At 38.3% G+C, this 22,310-nt stretch overlaps 1 protein-coding gene across 2 annotated transcripts in view; it reads left to right on the forward strand.

Annotated features, from left to right (window-relative positions):
- Positions 1-5,300, forward strand: part of LOC109166957 (vinorine synthase-like) — a 29,244-nt gene extending 23,944 nt beyond the window's left edge. Inside the window, exon 2 of one of the 2 annotated variants that reach the window (XM_019315860.1) lies at positions 4,622-5,300. In XM_019315860.1, the coding sequence (XP_019171405.1) occupies positions 4,622-5,032 (411 nt within the window). In that variant the 3' untranslated portion in view covers positions 5,033-5,300. Of the gene's footprint in view, positions 1-3,614 lie in introns of those variants that run through there. The other variant, XM_019315861.1, reaches the window with a different exon arrangement.
- Positions 5,301-22,310: the final 17,010 nt, after the last annotated feature.

The following is a 22,310-nucleotide window of genomic DNA, read 5'->3' on the forward strand; positions in this document are numbered from 1 at the left end:
TCTGTCTCTTTAGTAATTGTGAAAAATATTATCATAAGGGTTTCTTAATTGGATTTAATAGAATTAAAACTTTAGCCCATAGGCAAGTTTATGTCAATAAATTCCTCAACCCATTAGATAATAATTTTATCACAATTTCTTAGAATTTATAAATTTAGCTCAATTATAATTCTAAGGTTCATGGTTTGCATTGGCAAAACATGTTTTCAGTCACTTCCCAAAATTTAGACACTTTTATTAATTGATCCACGAATCTTGCTCAGTTCTTCGGACTAACTGTAGTAAGTTACGTGATTTGACATACCTCTTGGATTTCAATAATGTTAAAATGTATCTTTTGAGCCAAATTCTAACTTGGTTTTGAAAGATGTATTTTGTTTTTTTAGTATGTCCAACTATGGTGGGGAAATATATCTTCATTATTTCGTTGGACTTTAATTGGAACCAAAAATTGATTATTTAGTATGTCCAACTAATGGTGGGGAATTATGTCTTTATTTGTTAGTTGGTCAATAAATCAATTATGAGTATGTATATTATTGAGTTCATTTTATTAATTTCGCTGAAGAATATTTTAATCAGTGGGAGTGATCATTTAGAAAAAAAGATCATTAAGTTACTCCACTAAAGTTTATGGATTTAATTGGCTTCATACATCCTAAATTTGATTGTATGTCAAACAATAAGTCCAAAATATTCCACAAATATTAATCTTGTATTTGTTCATATAAATTCATAAGTTCAAATTATTGAACATTTGGTTGTGCAACATATTTATGAAAATTTTGTAACCAAGGAAATTATTAGAACAAAAACATTTAATTTGTGGTGCACTGTCATTTAATAAATTCTTCAGTGATTAATAGAGTCTTTAGTTTCTTCAAAATTGATCCTGGGTCATTTCAGTTGTAAGGCTCAAAACAATTTTGTGGGACATATAAGTAAGACTCATTATGTTCAGTTCATTTAAAATGGACATTGAAGTTATTTGGGAAGTTGTGGTGTATGATTAAGATTCCAAATTTATGGACTTAGACGTTTGGTTTATTGTCTAAGTTATTGGAATGCTTCTGTGACTTGACTATCTTTTGGCTATTTTTGATGAGTGGGAGTAACAGACGTGTCAACTTCAAGCTCTTAGCTGTTAGAGATAGTACTTAAAGTTAACTTATAAAGAAGTCATGGAATATAGTTAGCATTATGCTAACATGAAGAGATCTCTACTTAAGGCATGCTTATAAAGTTTTAGAGATCATACAGTGTACTCTTTTGTACAATTTGGATGTGTTTTCTCCTTCAGTTGTGCACATAATGTATTTTGAGAAACATCCCTTAAGGTACCGAGAATAAACATAGGGTTTGTTCATTAAGGACCTAAGTTGGAGAATTAAAATGCATGTGATCATAATGGATACTACTCTGGTTAAATAGAGGACATATCACTATGATTCGTGTGTTTTGTTCTTTGATGATGGTTGTGCTAGTACTTGCACCAAGTGGGAGAATGTAAGATTTTCCCTAATAATATATATTATATGTTATATATTAGGGCCTTAATTAAGTGGTGCAAGTTGACTAGGCTTATTAAGTGGTCTGGTTGGACTTAATAACTAGTAGTTGTTAGTCAACCAAACTCTGTGCCTAATATAACCTGGATTGATGGGATACAGGATTATGGATTAGATAGCACATTCAGTTACGGTACTCAGACGACTCAGTAAACACCAATACACCATCTAGGGTTCTGAGTCAGGTCTGAGACAAAACATGGCTGACGGTCTACCGTTAAGAGGCAACACAACAGGAACATCAACTATGGCTGGAGATCAACACGGCGCTTCCGCTATCATACGAGGTTAGGTTTCTCGTACACTATGGTTCATATAGTTAGACTATTGTATATCTAACATTGATATCCATTGAAGTCAAAATCCCTAAGACCGCTTGTTTCAACAGCTTCACGGAAGCCAGATATAAGGCACATAGGTTGGGGTTGCCTCCTCGTTTTTCATCCCGGTGAAGGATGTAAGTCACCCATGACTGCCCAAGGGAGGGGGCAGCTGATTAAGAGCTGCTTAAGGAGAGCCCAAGATTCATGTCTGCGATTTCTGTGTGGATTTCCATAGAAACCTGTGAATCGCAAATCTATTTCCTCAGAGTTGAGGGAAACAATTGTATCGATATGATGCTTGGAGTAGGATTTAATTGAGACTGACGTGCCTTCCTTCCAGAAGAGAGCTAACCCACCGCTGTGACCATTGTTCCTAACGCAGAATAGACCGTTCTATCCCAATTTGAGCTTAATTGGGTGAAGTTTATTAAATATGCTCATTTTCTTGGAAAATGACTTCCCATCTATTTTGGGAAGTCATTTTTTAATTTCCACATCAACACCACACCACCACCACCACATTATAGTCGTTACTTAATCAATTGCTCTTTTCTATATTTGTTTCTCAATGCTATCAACTATTTCCTTACGGTTAGCTTTCAAACACTCAATGATCTTGTGTTTAACCCCTCTCTACTCAAGTCCTTTCGAGTCGTTCCTTGAGGACGATACTCATTAAGAACTCCCACTAAAAACCAACTTTCATGGTGACAGTGGTTGGGGTAGTGTGGTGGTGGTTGTGGTGGTGTGGTAGCGTTGGTGGTGGTTGTGGTGGTGGTGTGATAGCGTTGGTGGTGGTGGTGTGGTGTTGATGTGGAAATTAAAAAATGACTTCCCAAAAAAGATGGGAAGTCAATTTTCCAGAAAATTAGCATATTTTCCTTTGACGACTCACATTTTTACGCTTTACCAAACACTGAAGACTTAGAAAATGATTTCCAATAATCATTTTCTGAGTTTCCAAACGCACCCTAGTTCATTATAAAGTAAAATTTAATACAAGTGGCCATTCATAAATTTTTTTAATAAGAAGTCTTTAGAATATCATATTCTTTATTTATTTTAATTTTAACTACATAAAATTTATAAATAATAGGAAAAAGTGTCAAATTATCCCCCTAAGTCGAGTAGATAGTGCAATTGCGTCCCCTAAATAAAAAAAGCTCCATTCAAGTCCCCTAAACCGGTAAAATTGTTCAATTAAGTCCAAATTGACTTGTTTAGCAGGTTAAACCTATACGGTGTTGCCACGTGTCCTTTTAATTTAATTTTATTTGTTAAAACAAATGTTTTTTATTTATTAAAAATTAAAAATATTATTTATTATAAATAAATAATAATAAAAAAAAAAAAAACAGCCACCGCTGACCGCCGGTGGCTGTTTTCTTCACGAAGGAAGATGGTCATGGTCGTCTTCTAGATTAGGAACGAGGGATACGACCTTGGCTGCCATCCTCGTTCCAGTGTTCCTTAGACAGTCGTGGCCGTCTTGCCGGCAGCAGCCGTGAAATTATTAGAATATCATATATATTATTTATTTATTTATTTATTTATTTTGTACTATATAAAATTTATAAATAATATATTTATTAAAAACTAACTCCAATGGGTAACATGCTTTCAACAAAAAAACTCCAATGGGTAACATGCATTTTAATAAGAAAATATTATTTAAGGATTGCGTGCAACAGAAGTTATCCAACTCGCCGGATTTAAATAGAGCATCCGTAACCATAAGTGGCCATGAAATTTGTTGAAGCTTGAAACTCATCCCCCTAATAAATAATAATGGCCCTGAAAGTTGAAGTTTATCAGAAAGAGAAAGTGAGGCCATCTTCACCAACTCCCCAAACCTTGAGATACTACAAGCTTTCTCTCCTTGACGTACTTGCCGGACCTTTTTATGGGCCCCATGTTTTCTTCTACCCCTCCGGCGCCGGCCCTCGTCGCCACGATTATGATGAGCTCAAGGAATCGCTCTCTGAGGCATTGTCCATCTTGTACCCGCTGGCCGGAAGACTTAAAGATGGATCAATAATCGAATGCAACGATGAAGGTGCAGATTTTGTCCGAGCTAATGTAACAAATTACGATTTGGGTGAGTTTCTCCGGCATCCGAAGCTGGAAGATCTACGGCAGCTGCTTCCACTTGACCCGAACCCAGACGTTATTGATCCGGCCATGCCAATGTTAGCTGTTCAGGTGACCAGGTTCCGGTGCGGCGGAACTACGGTGGGGTTCTGCACTTGGCACGGGGTGGCGGACGGTGGTGGGATGACCGGATTGTATAACATCTTGGCTGCAATCAACCGGGGGGAAGGAGCCACTGATTCCGGCGGCGGTCTCGTTGTGGACGTTGCCGCAATTTTCTCGCCGGCGATTTCCAACATCTCCCAGATAATGCTCACCGCCTATGCGGGAATGAAAAAGGAGTTGGGAAAATACACCACGAAAAGATTTGTTTTAAGCAAGCAGGATATCGAGCGGATCAGGAACCAGTACAACCCATCGGAGCACCACCGCCGTCCATCTCGAGTGGAGGCGCTGTCGGCGTTCGTATGGGCGGCAGTGATAAGAGCAACTCTACCGGTGAACCCAATCCTCAAGAAGCACTCAGTCTCACATATTGTGAACTTTCGAAAGAAGTTGAACCCGCCCGTACCTTCGCAGTGCCTAGGCAACATCCTCTACGGGACTAGCGCCGACTGGGAAGTAGGCGGCGGCGAACAGGTTACTGGCCAGTCGCTTGTAGGAAGAGTGGTTGAAGCCATGGACAAGTTTACAAGCGACTACGTGAGGGAAATGCAAGAGGGTGGGTTTCTCAGATCGGTAAAAGCCCTACTATCAAAGAAAACTGATTACAATGAAGGTGAGATTAAAGTTCTAAGTATAAGTAGTTTGTGTAAAATTCCCTTTGGTGAAGTTGATTTTGGGTGGGGCAAGCCAATATGGATTGCCATTCCTCAAATATTCTTGGACCTTGCTCTTTTCGTGGATACTGAAGATGGAGGAGTAGAAGTGTGGATTGGATTGGAAAATGAAGTTATGTGCAATTTAGACAAGGACATGGAATTTCAATCATATGTGTCGTTTGCCCATGTCCTTTATGAATCGTCTTGTCGTCTAAGCTCTGCACTCTAAGCTAAAGCTAGAGAAATCTGGTTTATGGATTTAGATCGAGGTAACAAATTAAGGATGTGAAATCCTACATATATATGATTAGTTGGCAACTTTTAATAATTTCCCTATGCAATCTCCTTTAAATAACCAAAATCCATAACCAATGTCATTTAGAGCATCATTTCTTCTTATCAAATAATGATCTTCTATTGATGATAGTTTTACAATTTGTATTCATTTTACTACATTTATATTTTAATTAATAAAATAAGACTTCTTGTTATGTGAATTATTTTTTTTTTGTTTTTAAAAGTACAGCCTCAAATATAACTTACAATAAAAATCACTTTGGTGAGTAAGTATTTAATTCTATTTTAGACAATCCTCTTCGCCCACAAGGTTGAATTCCCAACCCAGACAGCGCCAGTGCGTACGAGAGATCTGCCCACTTTGAGCATAATTCCTGACCTATCTCTGTCAAGGTTTGAACATTGGTCTCTTCCAGAGGCAACTCCGCCCACCTCAAGTCACGCCAGTCACGCCACCGCCCATCGCAAGTCACGCCACCGCCCACGGCCCACCGCAAGTTCCATCATCTATCAGCCAGTAAGCCACCGTGAGTTCCGACGCCACCACCAACGCCACCGGCCACCGCCCACGACTGACGACTCCGTTGCCAGGTTCAACTTGTTTGCTTAATTTTGCTTAATTTTACCCATGTTCACCTAATTTTGCCCTAATTTGATTTTGCCCTAAATCCTAATAGCCATTGAATTTGCATAGCTGCATAGGAAGTGGCTTACTGCTTGATGGTAAATCCTAATAGCCATTGAATTTGCATAGCCTTGCCAGTTGCCACGAATGTTTGCTTGTTACTGCTTACTGCCATTGTAAAAAATAATTAGTTGTTCACTTGTTTGAGTTCCATTGGAATTGGCTTACAGCTTACTGCATCATTAATTAGGCAGTAGCACTGGAATTGCAGGGACTAAAAGTAATGAAGTATCAAATACTAGATTTCAAGACAAGATGTCATCTAATTTGCATATCTATTATTAGTCTCGATAAATCTCACACTCATTTAATAGTCTTTGTATCACTTCGATTAGATGAGAATACTACGCACGACTTAAAATTTAATTTTTTAAAATTAAAATCATAATATATAAGCTGAAAATTAAACACCTTATATTTATAATTTATACAATGTAGAAATTAAACTTCTAACTTTTGCTGTGAGGATCACCTCATCAAGAGTTTGTGCAATCACAAAGCAATAGAGATTTTGAACAAATGTTGAGGATGAGAACATTTGCAAACAGTACAGTTAGCTACCCTGACTTTTTTCTGCAAACAGTACATTGGAATTGGCTTACAGTAGCATTGTTTGAGTTCCATTGGATTTGGCTTACAGCTTACTGCATCATTTATTCAAGTAGGCAGTAGCAGCTCTGTTTTCTATTTTCCATTTGGTTGTCAATTTGTCATGAACTCATGAATAATGAATTATATGTTAATATGTTATTCGTTTGTTGGAAATTTTGTTCAGTTATGCAAAAATTCTTCAAAAGAAAATCAACTTTTGAGGATTCATCTAGTCAGGGTAGTCCCGAAGTGTTAAGTGCAAGGCCTCGTATTGAATTTAACATAGATGAACTTGAAGTTGATCCGGCTAAAAGGAAAAGTATTTATGAGTATCATATCAATAATAGAGATATTGTGCAACGAAGATATCTACAAATGGGTTCTTGTCAACCAAAAAATCATGTTGTTCCTACTAGAGTGATTACGGGTGTTAATAGGAGATTTAATCCTAAATGGTTTAAGGATCATAGTAATTGGTTGGAGTATAGTATATCAGAAGATGCAACATATTGTTTATGTTGTTATCTATTCAAAGATGAATGTTGTTATCTATTCAATGATGAAAGCAACGGATAACAAGCAGGAAGAGAGTCATTTGTTACAGAAGGTTTCAACAATTGGAAAAAAGGACCGGAAAGGTTGCGTGCACATGTTGGTAATCATAATAGTGTTCACACACTATTATAATGTAATCATAATAATATAATGTATTATTATATTATAATTGTAATTTATAATGTATTTTGTATTTTAACTATCTTATATGTATTTGAATCTTGTATTTGAACATTTTTGAATTTATTTTCCCTGTGCTTTTTTGCCCCCACTGAAGAAAAATCCTGGGTCCGCCACTGGTCTCTTCCCCCAAATACTACATACTGAACCATTGAGCTAAGCTCGTGTGAGCTATTTTATACAATTACAACTTGAAATTGTTTCTTGTAGAAAGAATAAGTCAATGAAACCAAATAAAATAGAAAAGGCAGATGGATTCCAATTTCTGAGAAAATAATCCCAAATAACATAAATTCAAGTCGTGTGTACCACAAATTCTCCTTAAAATCGATTCTCTATCTCTTGAGGGTATGTGCTAGGAGCTTTGTAGTGGCAGTCTTCCAAGATAAAATGGATTACAAGTTTACAATATATTTGAGCATCCAACTAAGAGCTTGGCTTGGTTGAATCTGGATATGAGCTTTCTTCGCACCACAAGTCTCTTGAATCTGGATATGAACTTTAAGCTTTCTCTCTCTGATTTTTGCTTGATTATTGCTTTTTCACGCTTTGAACACTTGGAAAATTTTGAATAGAGTAGCACCTTCTTTAGTCTTGAATGAAGGTATTTATAGGCGTTTTAGAAATGTGTCAGTTGGAGGGAAGCCTATTTCAAAAATCTATTAACCAGTGTGTAAAGACCAGCATGTAGTCCGAAGGTTAGGTAGACTTGTCAGCCGTTCCAGCCGTTAGACACTTATTATGCACTGGACATATCTTTTTGTTCTACACAAAATGTATAGACTTTATACGAAAAATCCTACTTGGAATGTGAACCTAGGACTTTCTTTACCTTGGTCACATTCAAAGTGTTTTTAAGGATTCGAACTGTTGGCTTAGAGAATGTCTTGAGCAGTTCTTTTCGAATGGTTAACTGTTTCTATTTGAGTTAACGTTTTGAACTTTAACACTCTACAACTTCTCGCATATGAATGGTTGACTTTACCATTCATTCCACCATTTAATTCAAAAGGTAGGTCATTTTACCATTCGGCCTTTGCAACCTTTCGGTTTTGTAGTCTTCTACTCTTTGAATCTTTTTTTAGAACTCTTCAAGTCTTCAACTCTTCGAGGTCTTCAACTTCAAGCTATTAGAAGGATAACCATCCAAGTTACTGTTCGAACTTGTTGAAACTATCCAAAATGTAACATTTCGAGCTACCATTCAGACTGTTTTGTCTATCCAAAATGTGACACCTCGAGTTACCATTCAGACTATTCAAATTTGAGGATAATAACCCAAGTCTAAAAGACAAAATAAATAGGTGTTGGTCCCGAAAGGGTGGCGAGAAGTCTAGAGGGGGGGGGGGGTGAATAGACTTCTCTAACTTTTTAAACTTTCTTCGAAAACACACAAGGCAAATAACACTTTGGTAATTTCAACTCTAAGTAACAAGCATTAACAAGATAAGCAACTTAGAGTGTGCAGCGGAATAAGTAGCGGTAAAGTGTTATGCTTATAAGTGCGGTGCTCAAAAAGATATTTTAAACATGCAACACGTTAGAAACACTTGATATGGTTCAAGGATGATGTACGTAAAGTTTGGCTTGCATGCAAACGTGGGAACTATCAAACCCAGACAGATAAAGATATGCGATAAATCGTAATCGGGTTAGTTCGCAGTTAGAATAAGCATGCATGAAATATACGAGCAGTAAGTAAATAGAGAGAGAGATTTATAGTGGTTCAGAGGTGGTGTAATCCTCCTAGTCCACTCTTCTCCTTTCACTTCAAGGAGGAAATTCACTATTCTTTGATCACCCAGATACAATAGTGAATAAGTGTCCACCGACACTTCTCCGAGTGCTTCGCACAAAGCTACACTCCTCCAAGGTTTTTCGCAAGCTCCTCTTGTTACTCCGCCTTCCCGAGTACTTCGCACCAAGCTGTACTCCTACACCACGAGAACTACGCACAAAGCTACGTCCTCACAGGGATTTCACAAGCTCCTCTTGTTACTCTGCCCTTCACCATGAGTGCTACGCACAAAGCTACACTCAACCAGGGTTTTTTCACTCTCTCTAGTTACTCCGCCCTCTTTCTACACTCAGTAGAGAATATTACAAAGAAATAAAATTTCTCTCTCACTCAGACTTGAATTCTATCGTGTATAGCTCAATATATTGCTTCTTGGCTGATATAAATATTGCTTGCTTTTCTCTTGCTTGTATATCTCAATTTTCAGCCGTGTTCAAGCCCCTTTTTGTCTTCAAGTCTGCTTGGACAATTTATAGCTAGTGAAAGCTATTTGCCCGTTGATCAACTTTCGATCTCGATCGTCCATTTTGAATTGTAGTTGATCAGATAATATTGTCAACTTGATCTGAAATATTAGGTAGATGTCATTTCTCCTTTTGTCAGATGATTTGAATAATTTGCCCGTTGCCGTTTCTTGAATTTTGTAGCCTCCAGAATTTGAATAAATTCGGCGCGGCAATCTTTGACATTTCTGGTCCTTCATAAATACTCTGACATGTCAAGTTGATCAAATAATTTATCTGCTGATTCTTGCTTGAGTATAAAATAATTTCTCCGCGAATCAGCCTTCTTTGAGCGTCTCCGGTTCCTCCGTAAAAACTTGATGTTCGGATGAAAATATATCAGATATTTTCTCCTTCATGATCTTTGTAAAATAATATGCTGGAACCTCTGTAAAAGCTTCACTGTTGTTCATGGTGAGATGCTCTGTTTCGAATTTCTAGCTTTGGTTCACCATACTTGGTGTGTTTCTCCATATGGTGCATGGCTTTTGTGAGACTTGTGCATTTTACTTAGTCTTCATATTCTTAGCTAGTCTCCTTTAGCTTAGTCTCCATTTAGCTAGTCTCCCATACGGTTATACGGTCCAAGCTAGTCTCCCATACGGTTATACGGTCCAAGCTAGTCTCCCATACGGTCCAAGCTAGTCTCCCAAGCTTAAAAATGCTTCACTTGAGATTCAAACTTAGGATTATTTGACATAGCTCACACGCGTTTCTTCCAACTCCTCTAGCATGGTTCTTAGTGACTTATTCGCATCATAATTGTGTTAAGCTATAATCCCGCTTAACATCTAAAATCAACTTGTGATTTTCCAGACTTGTACATGGGTTGCATGATATGAGTGCACCATACTCCGTAGACTCAAACTGACTCAAATAGAATAAAAATGGGGACTACTTGATTTTTCAAAAATACATTCGGCTCATCAAAATTTACAATATATTCCTAACAATTTCCCCCTTTTTGATGATGCCGAAACTTATACCCAAGTCATTTTGGCTTTGTCAATTTTGAAAAATAATTTCTTTTATTCGATTTTATTTCGACTAGCCAATTGACGGGTTTAACAAAAATTGAGACCTAGAGATTTTAATTTTGGACGGTCCTAAACGTATATTGAGACTATAACGCGGGGTTGCGTATTGATTTTTATCTTTTAATTTTTCTTCCCCCTTTCAATTTTATTTTCTCAATTATACGCATCACATGCAATTACTAAGTCCAATTTAAAATCTTGTGACATAAAAACACAAAATAAATAAATTAACTAGGACTTACTTCGTATGGTACGAAAATATTTTCATCATGCAATTTCAACCCATTTTAGCTTAGCATATATAGGATGTCAAAACAAAATGTGCTAGCTAAAATAAATTATACACCAAAAATTGAATTTGACAAACAACTTTGTTACCTCCCTTTCAACTTTGCATTGATGAACTCCCTCAATTTCTTGAAGTCCTTTTCTAGCTCTTTGTGTTGATAGGGTGCGGTCACTTGCCCGGTGATGTAGTTGCCATAAGCTTCTCTTATATTCTCTCCTTTCAACACTCCGGCTTCATGCCAAAAGATACATTCGTCAAGTGTTCGGCCATCACTCAATTGGTCACTTCGATGTCCGAACTCCGTTTGAAGCTCTTGCAATTTTTGTATCCTTGTTGCAATTGGCTTCGGCATTTGTGGCATTGGAGCAATCGGCCTTGGTGGCAACACATCATGAGAAGTAGAACTCGAGCTAGGACAAGTTCCCCTAAGGTAATCAATCATACTTACACGGCTTGGAGCTCTTGGTGGTGTTGGTCGAATTAGTTCAACTATTGGTCCTCTTGGAGCTCTTGGGTGTGTGTACGCATAAGCTTGTGGCACAAAATGACGTGCCAATCCTTCCCCTTTTCGGTAGCATCTATGAATCGTTGAAAGCTCTTGGTGGAAGAATCTTGCTTGTCACGCACTCCCTCTAGAAGATCCATATGAATACGCGATTGGGTTAGTAAACCTTGCACTTGTTGTTCCAAAAGTTTGAGCCTCGACGTAGTATCGGACCCATGCTTTGCCATTTCATTGAACAACTTCATCACATCTTTCTTCAATTCATCTTTGGCCGTGTCAATTTCGGTTTTTAATAGGCCTTGCCTATTAAACAATTGTTGAGCACGATCCACCATCTCCTTGTGATAATCATCAAGTTTTGTGTCCATTGCATCCATCTTTGTTCTCAATCCACCCGTAGAGTCTTGTACAATTGCCTTAACATCTCCAACAATTTCTTCTCTCAAGGCTTGTGCATTGAACAAGGGTTCAAGTTGCACGGGTTCGGTTGGAATTGGTAAAGGGTGTGCAAAATCATCTCTTGGTGTGGTGATCATTGTATCGGCAAGATTTGCTTCGGCTTCTTCGGTGTTGTGGCAAATCATCAATGTATTTCGAATCCTTGGATGATCTTGATCGTAGACTTCACAAGTAATCGGCAATGTAGGCAAATTCCGTGCTTCATCTAAATTCAAGGAAACCCCTTGACTTGGTGCATTTCCTTCTTCACGAATAGACTCCGTAACCTCCGTTACGGGATGTGGAAAGTAAGACTTAAAGCTCAAATTTTCATTCAAATTTTCATCTCCAAAATTCGCAGGATATGGATCAAATGCCACGATCTCTACACCATCATTTTTCGCCAAAGATCCCTCTCCGGGTCCTCTTCGGGTATCCTGTAAAGACATAGCAGTGGCACGGCGAATATCATTTGAATCAAACTCTCCTAAAGGCTCTTCGGTTGTGGCTTCAACCATCACTCCCATTTCGGTTCTCTTCTTCCTAGCAAGCTTAGTCAAAAAGTGAGACTTAATCACCGAAAGTCGGGTAGCTCTAGCAAGATCACGTGTGCCTAACCAATTCAACACCATTTCTTCCCTTTCCATGGTATTCGGCCCTATTGATTCGGCCAACAAGTTGTGATCCCCTAATCTCCATGCTCTCCATTCTAGTGCTCTTTTAAATTCCTCCAAAAGTGCACTATCCGCCCCAATTGTGGATATCTCATCATCACTTCCAACTTCAATTTGATCATTCTCAACAACATCCACTTCAACTCTATTTGCCTCAACAAACCTGTGGCTCTCAAGGATAATTGGGTTTGGATTTTGAGTGGTTAAGGGTCTTGAGATTGGGTGGCTATTTTGTTCTTCGTTTGATCTAACGGCATGGGTGTTTGAGCCTTCATGACTTGGTTCTCGGATATATTGTTTAAGGTTTTGGAAGGGGTTGGGCAATTTTCTTTTTCGGGTGGGTTTTGGTAGGCTTGAGGGTAAGGAGGGATTTTTAGGTTCATTGGAGTTGGGTGGCCGAAAGAGGTAGCTATGGTTTGTAATATGCTTGGCTTTGGTAAGGGTGACATTTTTGGTTCTCAAAATCTCACCAACGGCAAACCCGTAACCGATCTCCTGTTGAAACCATCCATCCACCAAAGGTTTCGCCTTCCTTATAGATTCACACAACTTCCCAAACATAAACACACCCCAATCCACACAAACATTGTTCAATATAACATCCATAATCAACAATTTCTCCTTTGACAATTTGTCACGGCAATGATACCGGGATTCTACACATTTATGAACAATATCCAACAACAATCCATAATCCTTCTTCAAGTCTCTTTTGTTACCATTAACCTTCGGAGATAGCGGTGCGTTTGCATCGCGTATCTCGGCCCAAATGGCATTGACATCATGCACATGATTTTCTACCCTCAAATTCGATTCAACAAGATTAAACATCCCCCGAAAATCATCGAGATTAATTTCTACATCAACACCTTTGATCATAGAAATAATTGAGCCATTTTCTATTCTAGCATTCATGTATAATTCGGTCACCTCATCTTTATAGAAACCAACATATCTAAAAGTGCAAAAATTTAACAACCCACAAGATTCTAGAGAGTTGATAATTTTTACCCCAATAGATTTGTCCTCCACTTGCTTGTTGAAGTCAGTGACATCTAGAATCATCCCGCTTAGTACACGGCTAGATTTCCTTGTTCCTCCGGTTGTGAATGACTCCATCTCCACTTGATTAGCCTCCATTTGAGTAGAAATAGAATTTAGGAATTTTTGGTGCAAGAATGATGTTTCGGCAGTGAGGTCCGAAAGTAGGAAAGAAGGGATGGGTTTTTGGATTGTGAGGTTATTTGGGTAGGATTTTGGGTTTGGGTGATGGGTTTTTGTGTGTAGAAGATTTTTGTGTAGAGAAATTGGAGTGGGTGTTAGAACATTGAGAGATTTTTGGATTCTCTTTGTGCTATATTTCCGGCTGGCGAGAGAGAAAGAAGAAGAAGATTTTGTGTTCTTCTTTAATTCCTCTTTCTACCCGTTAGGATTGAGGGAGAAGGGGTGCGAAATTACTCGTTTGCCCTCTAGTGGGTAGAGAGAGAGTATTGATCTCCTTGAGGATAAATTCGACCTTCCACATGATTTAAATTTGCCAGCTCAGATTTTTATACTCCATTTGTGAGTACATGGCGCCAAAAATTGTGCTTCAAATAACCGCCAACCTGGAGCAAATCAGATAAAAAAAAATCTCGAAAAATAATCTGTTAGACCAATAAATACACTCCAGATAAATATTATTATTTCAATTTCACATTTCAATAAGGCTGATTTTCTGAAAAGAAACCTGATAAAAATAAATTGATCAGACTGATACCTAATATCTGAAAAGAAATTTCAAGTTCCCAAAACAATTAAATCTTTTGACTTTCTAAAATTGGGCCTAACTTATTTGACTTTTGATTTCGAAATTTGCAAGCATTCATCAGAATTCATCTATTCTTACACAAACCCAATTAGACATATTCCCCTAAATACATGCAATTTCATCAGAATTAACCCAATTAAAAAATTGTTCCCCCTAAGTTGCATACTCATCTCAAATTAATCTATTTAAACACATTTAGCAAACAAATTACACAAATCAATTATGCTAAATCGTGACAAATTAAATAGACATACGTATCACTTAAATCGCAAATTTAGGTACGCAGTTTTCGTAAGATAAAATTATAACACATTTAGGTACATACAAATTTTACGAAAACATGTACACAATTAAACATATATCATACGTACATACCAATTCAAATTAAAACACATAGATTACATGCAATACACACAGTACGTATCAAAAATTAACAACAATTAAGAGTTTAGAAAATGCTTAGCTTATTTCGATCATTCCCATTTCATGCCTTAGAGTTGCAAAACGAGATTCACACAATGGCTTTGTGAGAATGTCGGCAATTTGATTCTCCGTGGGAACATGATCGATTTTCAAATCTTTCTTTTCGACGTGGTCTCGGATAAAATGATGTCGAACATCGATATGCTTGGTTCGCGAATGAAGTACCGGATATTGGGTTATGGCGATTGCACTTGTATTATCGCATAAAATGCTAACATTTTCGCACTTAATCCCATAGTCCAATAATTGTTGCTTCATCCACAAGATTTGTGTGCAACAACTCCCAGCTGCAATATATTCGGCTTCGGCAGTGCTCGTAGCTATGGAGTTTTGCTTTTTGCTGAACCAAGAGACCAATCTTCCCCCTAAGAACTGGCATGTCCCTGAGGTACTTTTTCGGTCTATTTTACAACATGCAAAATCTGCATCTGAATAACCAGTTAGTGTAAAATCTCCTTCTTTGGGATACCATAATCCCACATTGATTGTTCTTTTGAGATATCGAATTATCTTCTTGGTTGCAATCAGATGACTCTCTTTGGGCTTTGATTGGAATCTTGCACATACGCCAACCGAGTAGGATATGTCCGGTCTGCTTGCGGTTAAGTATAGTAACGATCCAATCATCCCTTGATACATCGTTTGATCGACGTCTTTTCCTTCATCATCTTTATCCAATTTTTGAGATGTACTCATGGGAATTTTGACTGAGGATTTTCCATCTATGCCAAATTTCTTGATGAGATCTCTTGTGTACTTGGCTTGATTTATGAAAATTCCTTCTTCAAGTTGCTTGACTTGCAGTCCCAAAAAGTAATTTAATTCTCCCATCATACTCATCTCGAACCTGTTCTGCATGAGCTTAGAAAATTTCTCACATAAAGATTTATCAGTACTTCCAAAGATAATATTATCAACATAAATTTGTACTAATAAAATGTGATTATTTTCTTGAATTCTAAAGAGGGTTTTATCGACTAGACCTTTGGTGAATCCACAACTAATTAAGAACATCAACAAGGTGTCGTACCAAGCTCGCGGAGCTTGTTTTAACCCATACAATGCCTTCTTTAATTTGTAGACTTGATCACCAACGTCTTTTACCTCAAAACCAGGTGGTTGTTCGACGTAAACTTCTTCTTCAAGTAAGCCATTAAGAAATGCGCTCTTTACGTCCATTTGATATACCACGAAATTCTTGTGCGCTGCGTATGCTAGGAATATCCGGATTGCTTCGAGTCGTGCGATGGGGCGAATGTCTCATCAAAATCAATGCCTTCTTCTTGTGAATACCCCTTCGCGACTAATCTTGCTTTATTCCTAACAATGACGCCGTCTTCGTTTGCTTTGTTCCTAAAGACCCATTTAGTGCCAATTACATTTTGGTGCGTTGGTCTGAGAACAAGCTTCCATACGTCGTTGCGCTTGAATTGATCTAATTCCTCTTGCATGGCATCTATCCAACTTGGATCGGCTAAAGCTTCATCAATTTCTTTTGGTTCCAGTTGAGATAGAAAGCATGAGAACATTGCATCTTGTTGTTGGTTCCTAGTAGATGATCGCGTCTTCACTCCGTCACTTGGATCTCCAATGACTAAGTCATGTGTGTGACTTCTTAGCCATTTTCGATTTGGTTGGAATTTTGTTGGATTCTCAGAGTTTCCTTCTTGATGTGATTCCACTTGTTGTGTATTATTGACGGTTGCATCTTCGGGTTCAACTACTGGAATTTCTTCTTGTGCAATTTCAGTTGTGCGTGATATTTCGGGTATCACATTTGATATTGCCTCAATTTGGTGATCACCCATATCACTTGATTCTTCTACTTCCTGCAACACATTGTCTTCGAACAAATCATTAGATTTAATTAAATCACGATTACCTTCATCATTTTTGCCATTATTGTCGTGATTTTCATCGAACACAACGTGAATCGATTCTTCTACCACCATTGTTGATTTGTTGAATATTCTATATGCCTTGCTGGTAGATGAATATCCCAAGAATATTCCTTCGTCCGCTCGCTCGTCAAAAGTCTTTAATTGAGACTTTCCATTAACAAGTACAAAACATTTACAGCCAAATGTATGAAAATAGGTGAGATTGGGTTTTATCCCTTTCCATAATTCATAAGGTGTTTTGTTATAAGACTTGTGGATTAGATTGCGATTTTGAGTATAGCACGTCGTGTTAATCGCTTCTGCCCAAAATCTTTTTGGTAGTCCGGCGGCCGTTATCATGACTCGTGCGGCTTCCTTGAGTGTTCGATTTCTTCTTTCAGCTACACCATTTTGTTGCGGCGTTCGTGCGGCAGATAATTGATGTAAAATTCCTTGTGAATTGCAATAAGATTGAATCACTCTGTTCACGAACTCTGCGGCAGATAATTGATGTAAAATTCCTTGTGAATTGCAATAAGATTGAATCACTCTGTTCACGAACTCTGTTCCTCGATCGGTTCAGGCAACTTTGATAAGACTCCAAAGTATATTTCTTACCACTTATACTTAATCCATGTGCAGTAGACTTAAGGGTCTTACTGGGTCTACTGGACCAAATAAATCCATGTGCAGTAGACTTAAGGGTCTTACTGGGTCTACTGGACCAAATAAATCCATGTGCAGTAGACTTAAGGGCCCACTCCTGACTTTCGTGAGTATGTGGGTAAACCCTCGCCCTGCGACCCTAGCCGGCAAAGGGCCACAAGGTGGTAAACCAGCCTAGGTTTCCCATAGCTAACCGGCTCAAACTCGTCATGGCGGAGGATTGAACCCAAGACCTCTCGGTCAAGGGCGCTACCTCCTTACCACTTGAGCTGGGGTTGCCCCCAATGATGCTTTGATTTGTTTTCCTTTCTGGCATGCATCACAAATTTGATTTTTCTTGAACACAATGTTGGGTAGTCCTTCGACTATATTGTTTCTTGCAAGCTTGTTGATGGTTTTGAAATTCAAATGATTTAGCCTTCTGTGCCATTCCCAACAAACTTCATTCGAATTATTTGCCATCAAGCATATGGATTTCTTCGTTGTACTCCAATCTACAACATACATGTTTTTCTTTCTTGATCCGGCGAGTACGACTTCGTTCGTAGTTTCGTCCTTGACTTGACATTTGCCTTTGTAAAATTCTACGAGATATCCTTTGTCACAAAATTGACTTGTACTAAACAAGTTAAATTTTAATCCTTCGACATAAGATACGTCATCAATTCGTAGACCATTTTTCACAATTGCGCCGGTTCCTTTTGTCATTCCATATCGATCGTTTCTACCGAAAACTACTTTTGGTCCTTCGATACTTTTGAACTCAACTAGACTAGCTTTATTGCCGGTCATATGTCGAGAGCAACTGCTATCGAAATACCAAACTTCCTGCAAGAAAGATTAATTATTTTTAGGTACCCATGCTTGATTGGGTCCTTTTGTGTTAGTAATTTTTGGCATCCAAATCCACCTAGATCCCATTGATCCAAGAGTAGGTGATTTGTAACCATTAAAAACATTATAATCATAGCGCACTTTCGAATAATGATTCGGTGCGGGTTGGGAAGCAGATAGTTGCTTGATTCTATGAAAAAGAGCAAATCTGGACTTGGTCCATGGTTTGTTATCAAGCGACCAATCTTGTTCTGAAGGATATAATCTCCCAGCCCCAATTCTCGGAATTCTTCCCATATTCCTATGAGGTTTTGTTACACTAGACTCGTTGGTTCTCTTTGGAGATACAAATTTTTGCCTTTTAAAAATTTGTTGCCTATCCGAGATATTGAATTTTTGATTCGGCTTTGCAACATATTTCTTGGCATTAATTTGATTACCAATTCCTTGTCTCATTGTGCTATACTGACTTTTCACAAATTTTACCACTAGGACTTTATTAATTAAAGTAGTAGTAGAATTAGTCAGTTTCACAGGGGTTTGAGAACATGATGGATCGTAGCCTAGTCCGGCTTTATGTCCAGCGGGTTTCTGCATGTTTACCATTTTATCCATTATTTTGGATGAATTTGTAAATGATGTGATTACTTCCCGAAGGTTATGTTCTCGAACCTCTCTGGCTTTGCACTCTTCTTGAAGTCGAGCATTTTCGACTTTCAAATTACTCATTTCATTTAGAGCATTTTGCAATTTTTGTGACATTTCTTCCTTTTCAAGAATTAACGTATTATTGCGCTCTTTGATTTGAGTATGAGTGGCCATGACTTTTTGACAATCTTCCATAAGACTTTGAAATGATTCTTGAGTCTGGAAAGAAGTGTCAACGGAACTAAAAGAGCTAAAAGAGCTAGAAGATACCTCTTCGTCGATTTCACGCGCCATATAGCATTCCTCATGTTCGGATGTCTTGCCCACTAGACATAGTAGCGTCGTATCTTCTTGTGATGAATCACTCTCGTCACTAGATGATTCTTCGGATTCACTTGCTTCTAACGGATCGCTTATTAGTGCCTTCCGTTTGCCCTTTTTGAATTTCTTCTCTTTGGATTTGTATTCCATCTGTGGAGAAGTATTCGAATTTTTGTCCGCTTTGGGGTGTGGACATTCGGCCATAAAATGTCCAGGCTTTCTACAATTGTAACACACGTTTGTGTTATCTTCGACCGGTTCCCTTCTTGATCTTCTATTTTCTCGAAAGAAATTTCCTTGTGGTGATCCTTTGTTCTTTCGCATGAACTTCTTGAATTTCCTAACAAATAGAGAAAATTGTTCGTCATATAAAAAATCATTATTTCCTATTGACCTTGATGTTGAGGGTTGTTCGGCCATCAATACGGATGTTCGTTCATCACGTTCTTCCTCGACTCGTGTCTTCATTTCGAACTCATACGCCTTAAGATCACTAAAGAGTTTATCCGTAGATAATGTCCTTAGATCTCTATGATCGCGCATTGCGGTCACCTTCATATCCCAATTTGTAGGTAGTCCGCGTAACACTTTGAGCGATATTTCTTTCTGGGTAATGGTCTTTCCCAGATCCGTGATTTCTCCAAGAATTTTGATCAATCGAGCTTCCATGTCGGTGATGCTTTCGTTCGGTAGCATTTTGAAATCTTCGAACCTCTTCATGGCAATGGTTAGTTTGTTGTCTTTTTCTTGTTCAGCGCCTTCACCGATACTAATGAGAGTATCCCATATTTCTTTTGCTGTGGTGCACTTTCGAATCTTTGGGAATATGGTGTCATCGACCGCTTTGAACAAAATATCTTTGGCAATGTTGTCCAAATTATTTCGCCCTCTATCTTCCTTTGTCCACTCCATTTTTGGCTTTGGAATATATCGTGGAGCATTTGGAGTTAGTGCGGCGGCAGTGTTAACTTCCATAATTTGGATAGGACCTTTTGCGATGACTTCCCACATTTCGTCATTTAAAGCAGATAAGTGCACCTGAATACGTATTTTCCAATCATCAAATTTATCAAGTGAGGAAAGAAAATTTTGAGCGAGAGCCATATCTCTCTTCATCTTGAAGATTTTGAGATCTATCTAGCAGACAAAGTTGACTCAAATAGACAACCGCTCTGATACCACTTGTTGGTCCCAAAGGGTGGCGAGAAATCTAGAGGGGGGGGGGGGGGGTGAATAGACTTCTCTAACTTTTTAAACTTTCTTCGAAAACACACAAGGCAAATAACACTTTGGTAATTTCAACTCTAAGTAACAAGCATTAACAAGATAAGCGACTTAGAGTGTGCAGCGGAATAAGTAGCGGTAAAGTGTTATGCTTATAAGTGCGGTGCTCAAAAAGATATTCTAAACATGCAACATGTTTGAAACACTTGATATGGTTCAAGGATGATGTACGTAAAGTTTGGCTTGCATGCAAACGTGGGAACTATCAAACCCAGACAGATAAAGATATGCGATAAATCGTAATCGGGTTAGTTCGCAGTTAGAATAAGCATGCATGAAATATACGAGCAGTAAGTAAATAGAGAGAGAGATTTATAGTGGTTCAGAGGTGGTGTAATCCTCCTAGTCCACTCTTCTCCTTTCACTTCAAGGAGGAAATTCACTATTCTTCGATCACCCAGATACAATAGTGAATAAGTGTCCACCGACACTTCTCCGAGTGCTTTGCACAAAGCTACACTCCTCCAAGGTTTTTCGCAAGCTCCTCTTGTTACTCCGCCTTCCCGAGTACTTCGCACCAAGCTGTACTCATACACCACGAGAACTACGCACAAAGCTACGTCCTCACAGGGTTTTCACAAGCTCCTCTTGTTACTTTGCCCTTCACCACGAGTGCTACGCACAAAGCTACACTCAACCAGGGTTTTTCACTCTCTCTAGTTACTCCGCCCTCTTTCTACACTCAGTAGAGAATATTACAAAGAAATAAAATTTCTCTCTCACTCAGACTTGAATTCTATCGTGTATAGATCAATATATTGCTTCTTGGCTGATATAAATATTGCTTGCTTTTCTCTTGCTTGTATATCTCAATTTTCAGCCGTGTTCAAGCCCCTTTTTGTCTTCAAGTCTGCTTGGACAATTTATAGCTAGTGAAAGCTATTTGCCCGTTGATCAACTTTCGATCTCGATCGTCCATTTTGAATTGTAGTTGATCAGATAATATTGTCAACTTGATCTGAAATATTAGGTAGATGTCATTTCTCCTTTTGTCAGATGATTTGAATAATTTGCCCGTTGCCGTTTCTTGAATTTTGTAGCCTCCAGAATTTGAATAAATTCGGCGCGGCAATCTTTGAAATTTCTGGTCCTTCATAAATACTCTGACATGTCAAGTTGATCAAATAATTTATCTGCTGATTCGTGCTTGAGTATAAAATAATTTCTCCGCGAATCAGCCTTCTTTGAGCGTCTCCGGTTCCTCCGTAAAAACTTGATGTTCGGATGAAAATATATCAGATATTTTCTCCTTCATGATCTTTGTAAAATAATATGCTGGAACCTCTGTAAAAGCTTCACTGTTGTTCATGGTGAGATGCTCTGTTTCGAATTTCTAGCTTTGGTTCACCATACTTGGTGTGTTTCTCCATATGGTGCATGGCTTTTGTGAGACTTGTGCATTTTAGTTCTAGCTTTGGTTCACCATACTTGGTGTGTTTCTCCATATGGTGCATGGCTTTTGTGAGACTTGTGCATTTTACTTAGTCTTCATATTCTTAGCTAGTCTCCATTTCAATACACTCAGGCTAGTCTCTCATACGGTTTTGGTATACTTTGAGTTAGTCTCCCATACGGTATACTGTCCAATATACTTGACCTTGAGCTAGTCTCCCATACTGCTGTCCAATATACTTGACCTTGAGCTAGTCTCCCATACTGTCCAAGCTAGTCTCCCATACGGTTATACGGTCCAAGCTAGTCTCCCATACGGTCCAAGCTAGTCTCCCAAGCTTAAAAATGCTTCACTTGAGATTCAAACTTAGGATCATTTGACATAGCTCAAACACGTTTCTTCCAACTCCTCTAGAATAGTTCTTGATGACTTATCCGCATCATAATTGTGTTAAGCTATAATCCCGCTTAACATCTAAAATCAACTTATGATTTTTCAGACTTGTACATGGGTTGCATGATATGAGTGCACCATACTCCGTAGACTCAAACTGACTCAAATAGAATAAAAATGGGGACAACTTGATTTTTCAAAAATACATTCGGCTCATCAAAATTTACAATATATTCCTAACAA

This window comes from Ipomoea nil, unplaced genomic scaffold (genome assembly GCF_001879475.1).
Source record: "Ipomoea nil cultivar Tokyo-kokei standard unplaced genomic scaffold, Asagao_1.1 scaffold3142, whole genome shotgun sequence".
NCBI lineage: Eukaryota > Viridiplantae > Streptophyta > Magnoliopsida > Solanales > Convolvulaceae > Ipomoea > Ipomoea nil.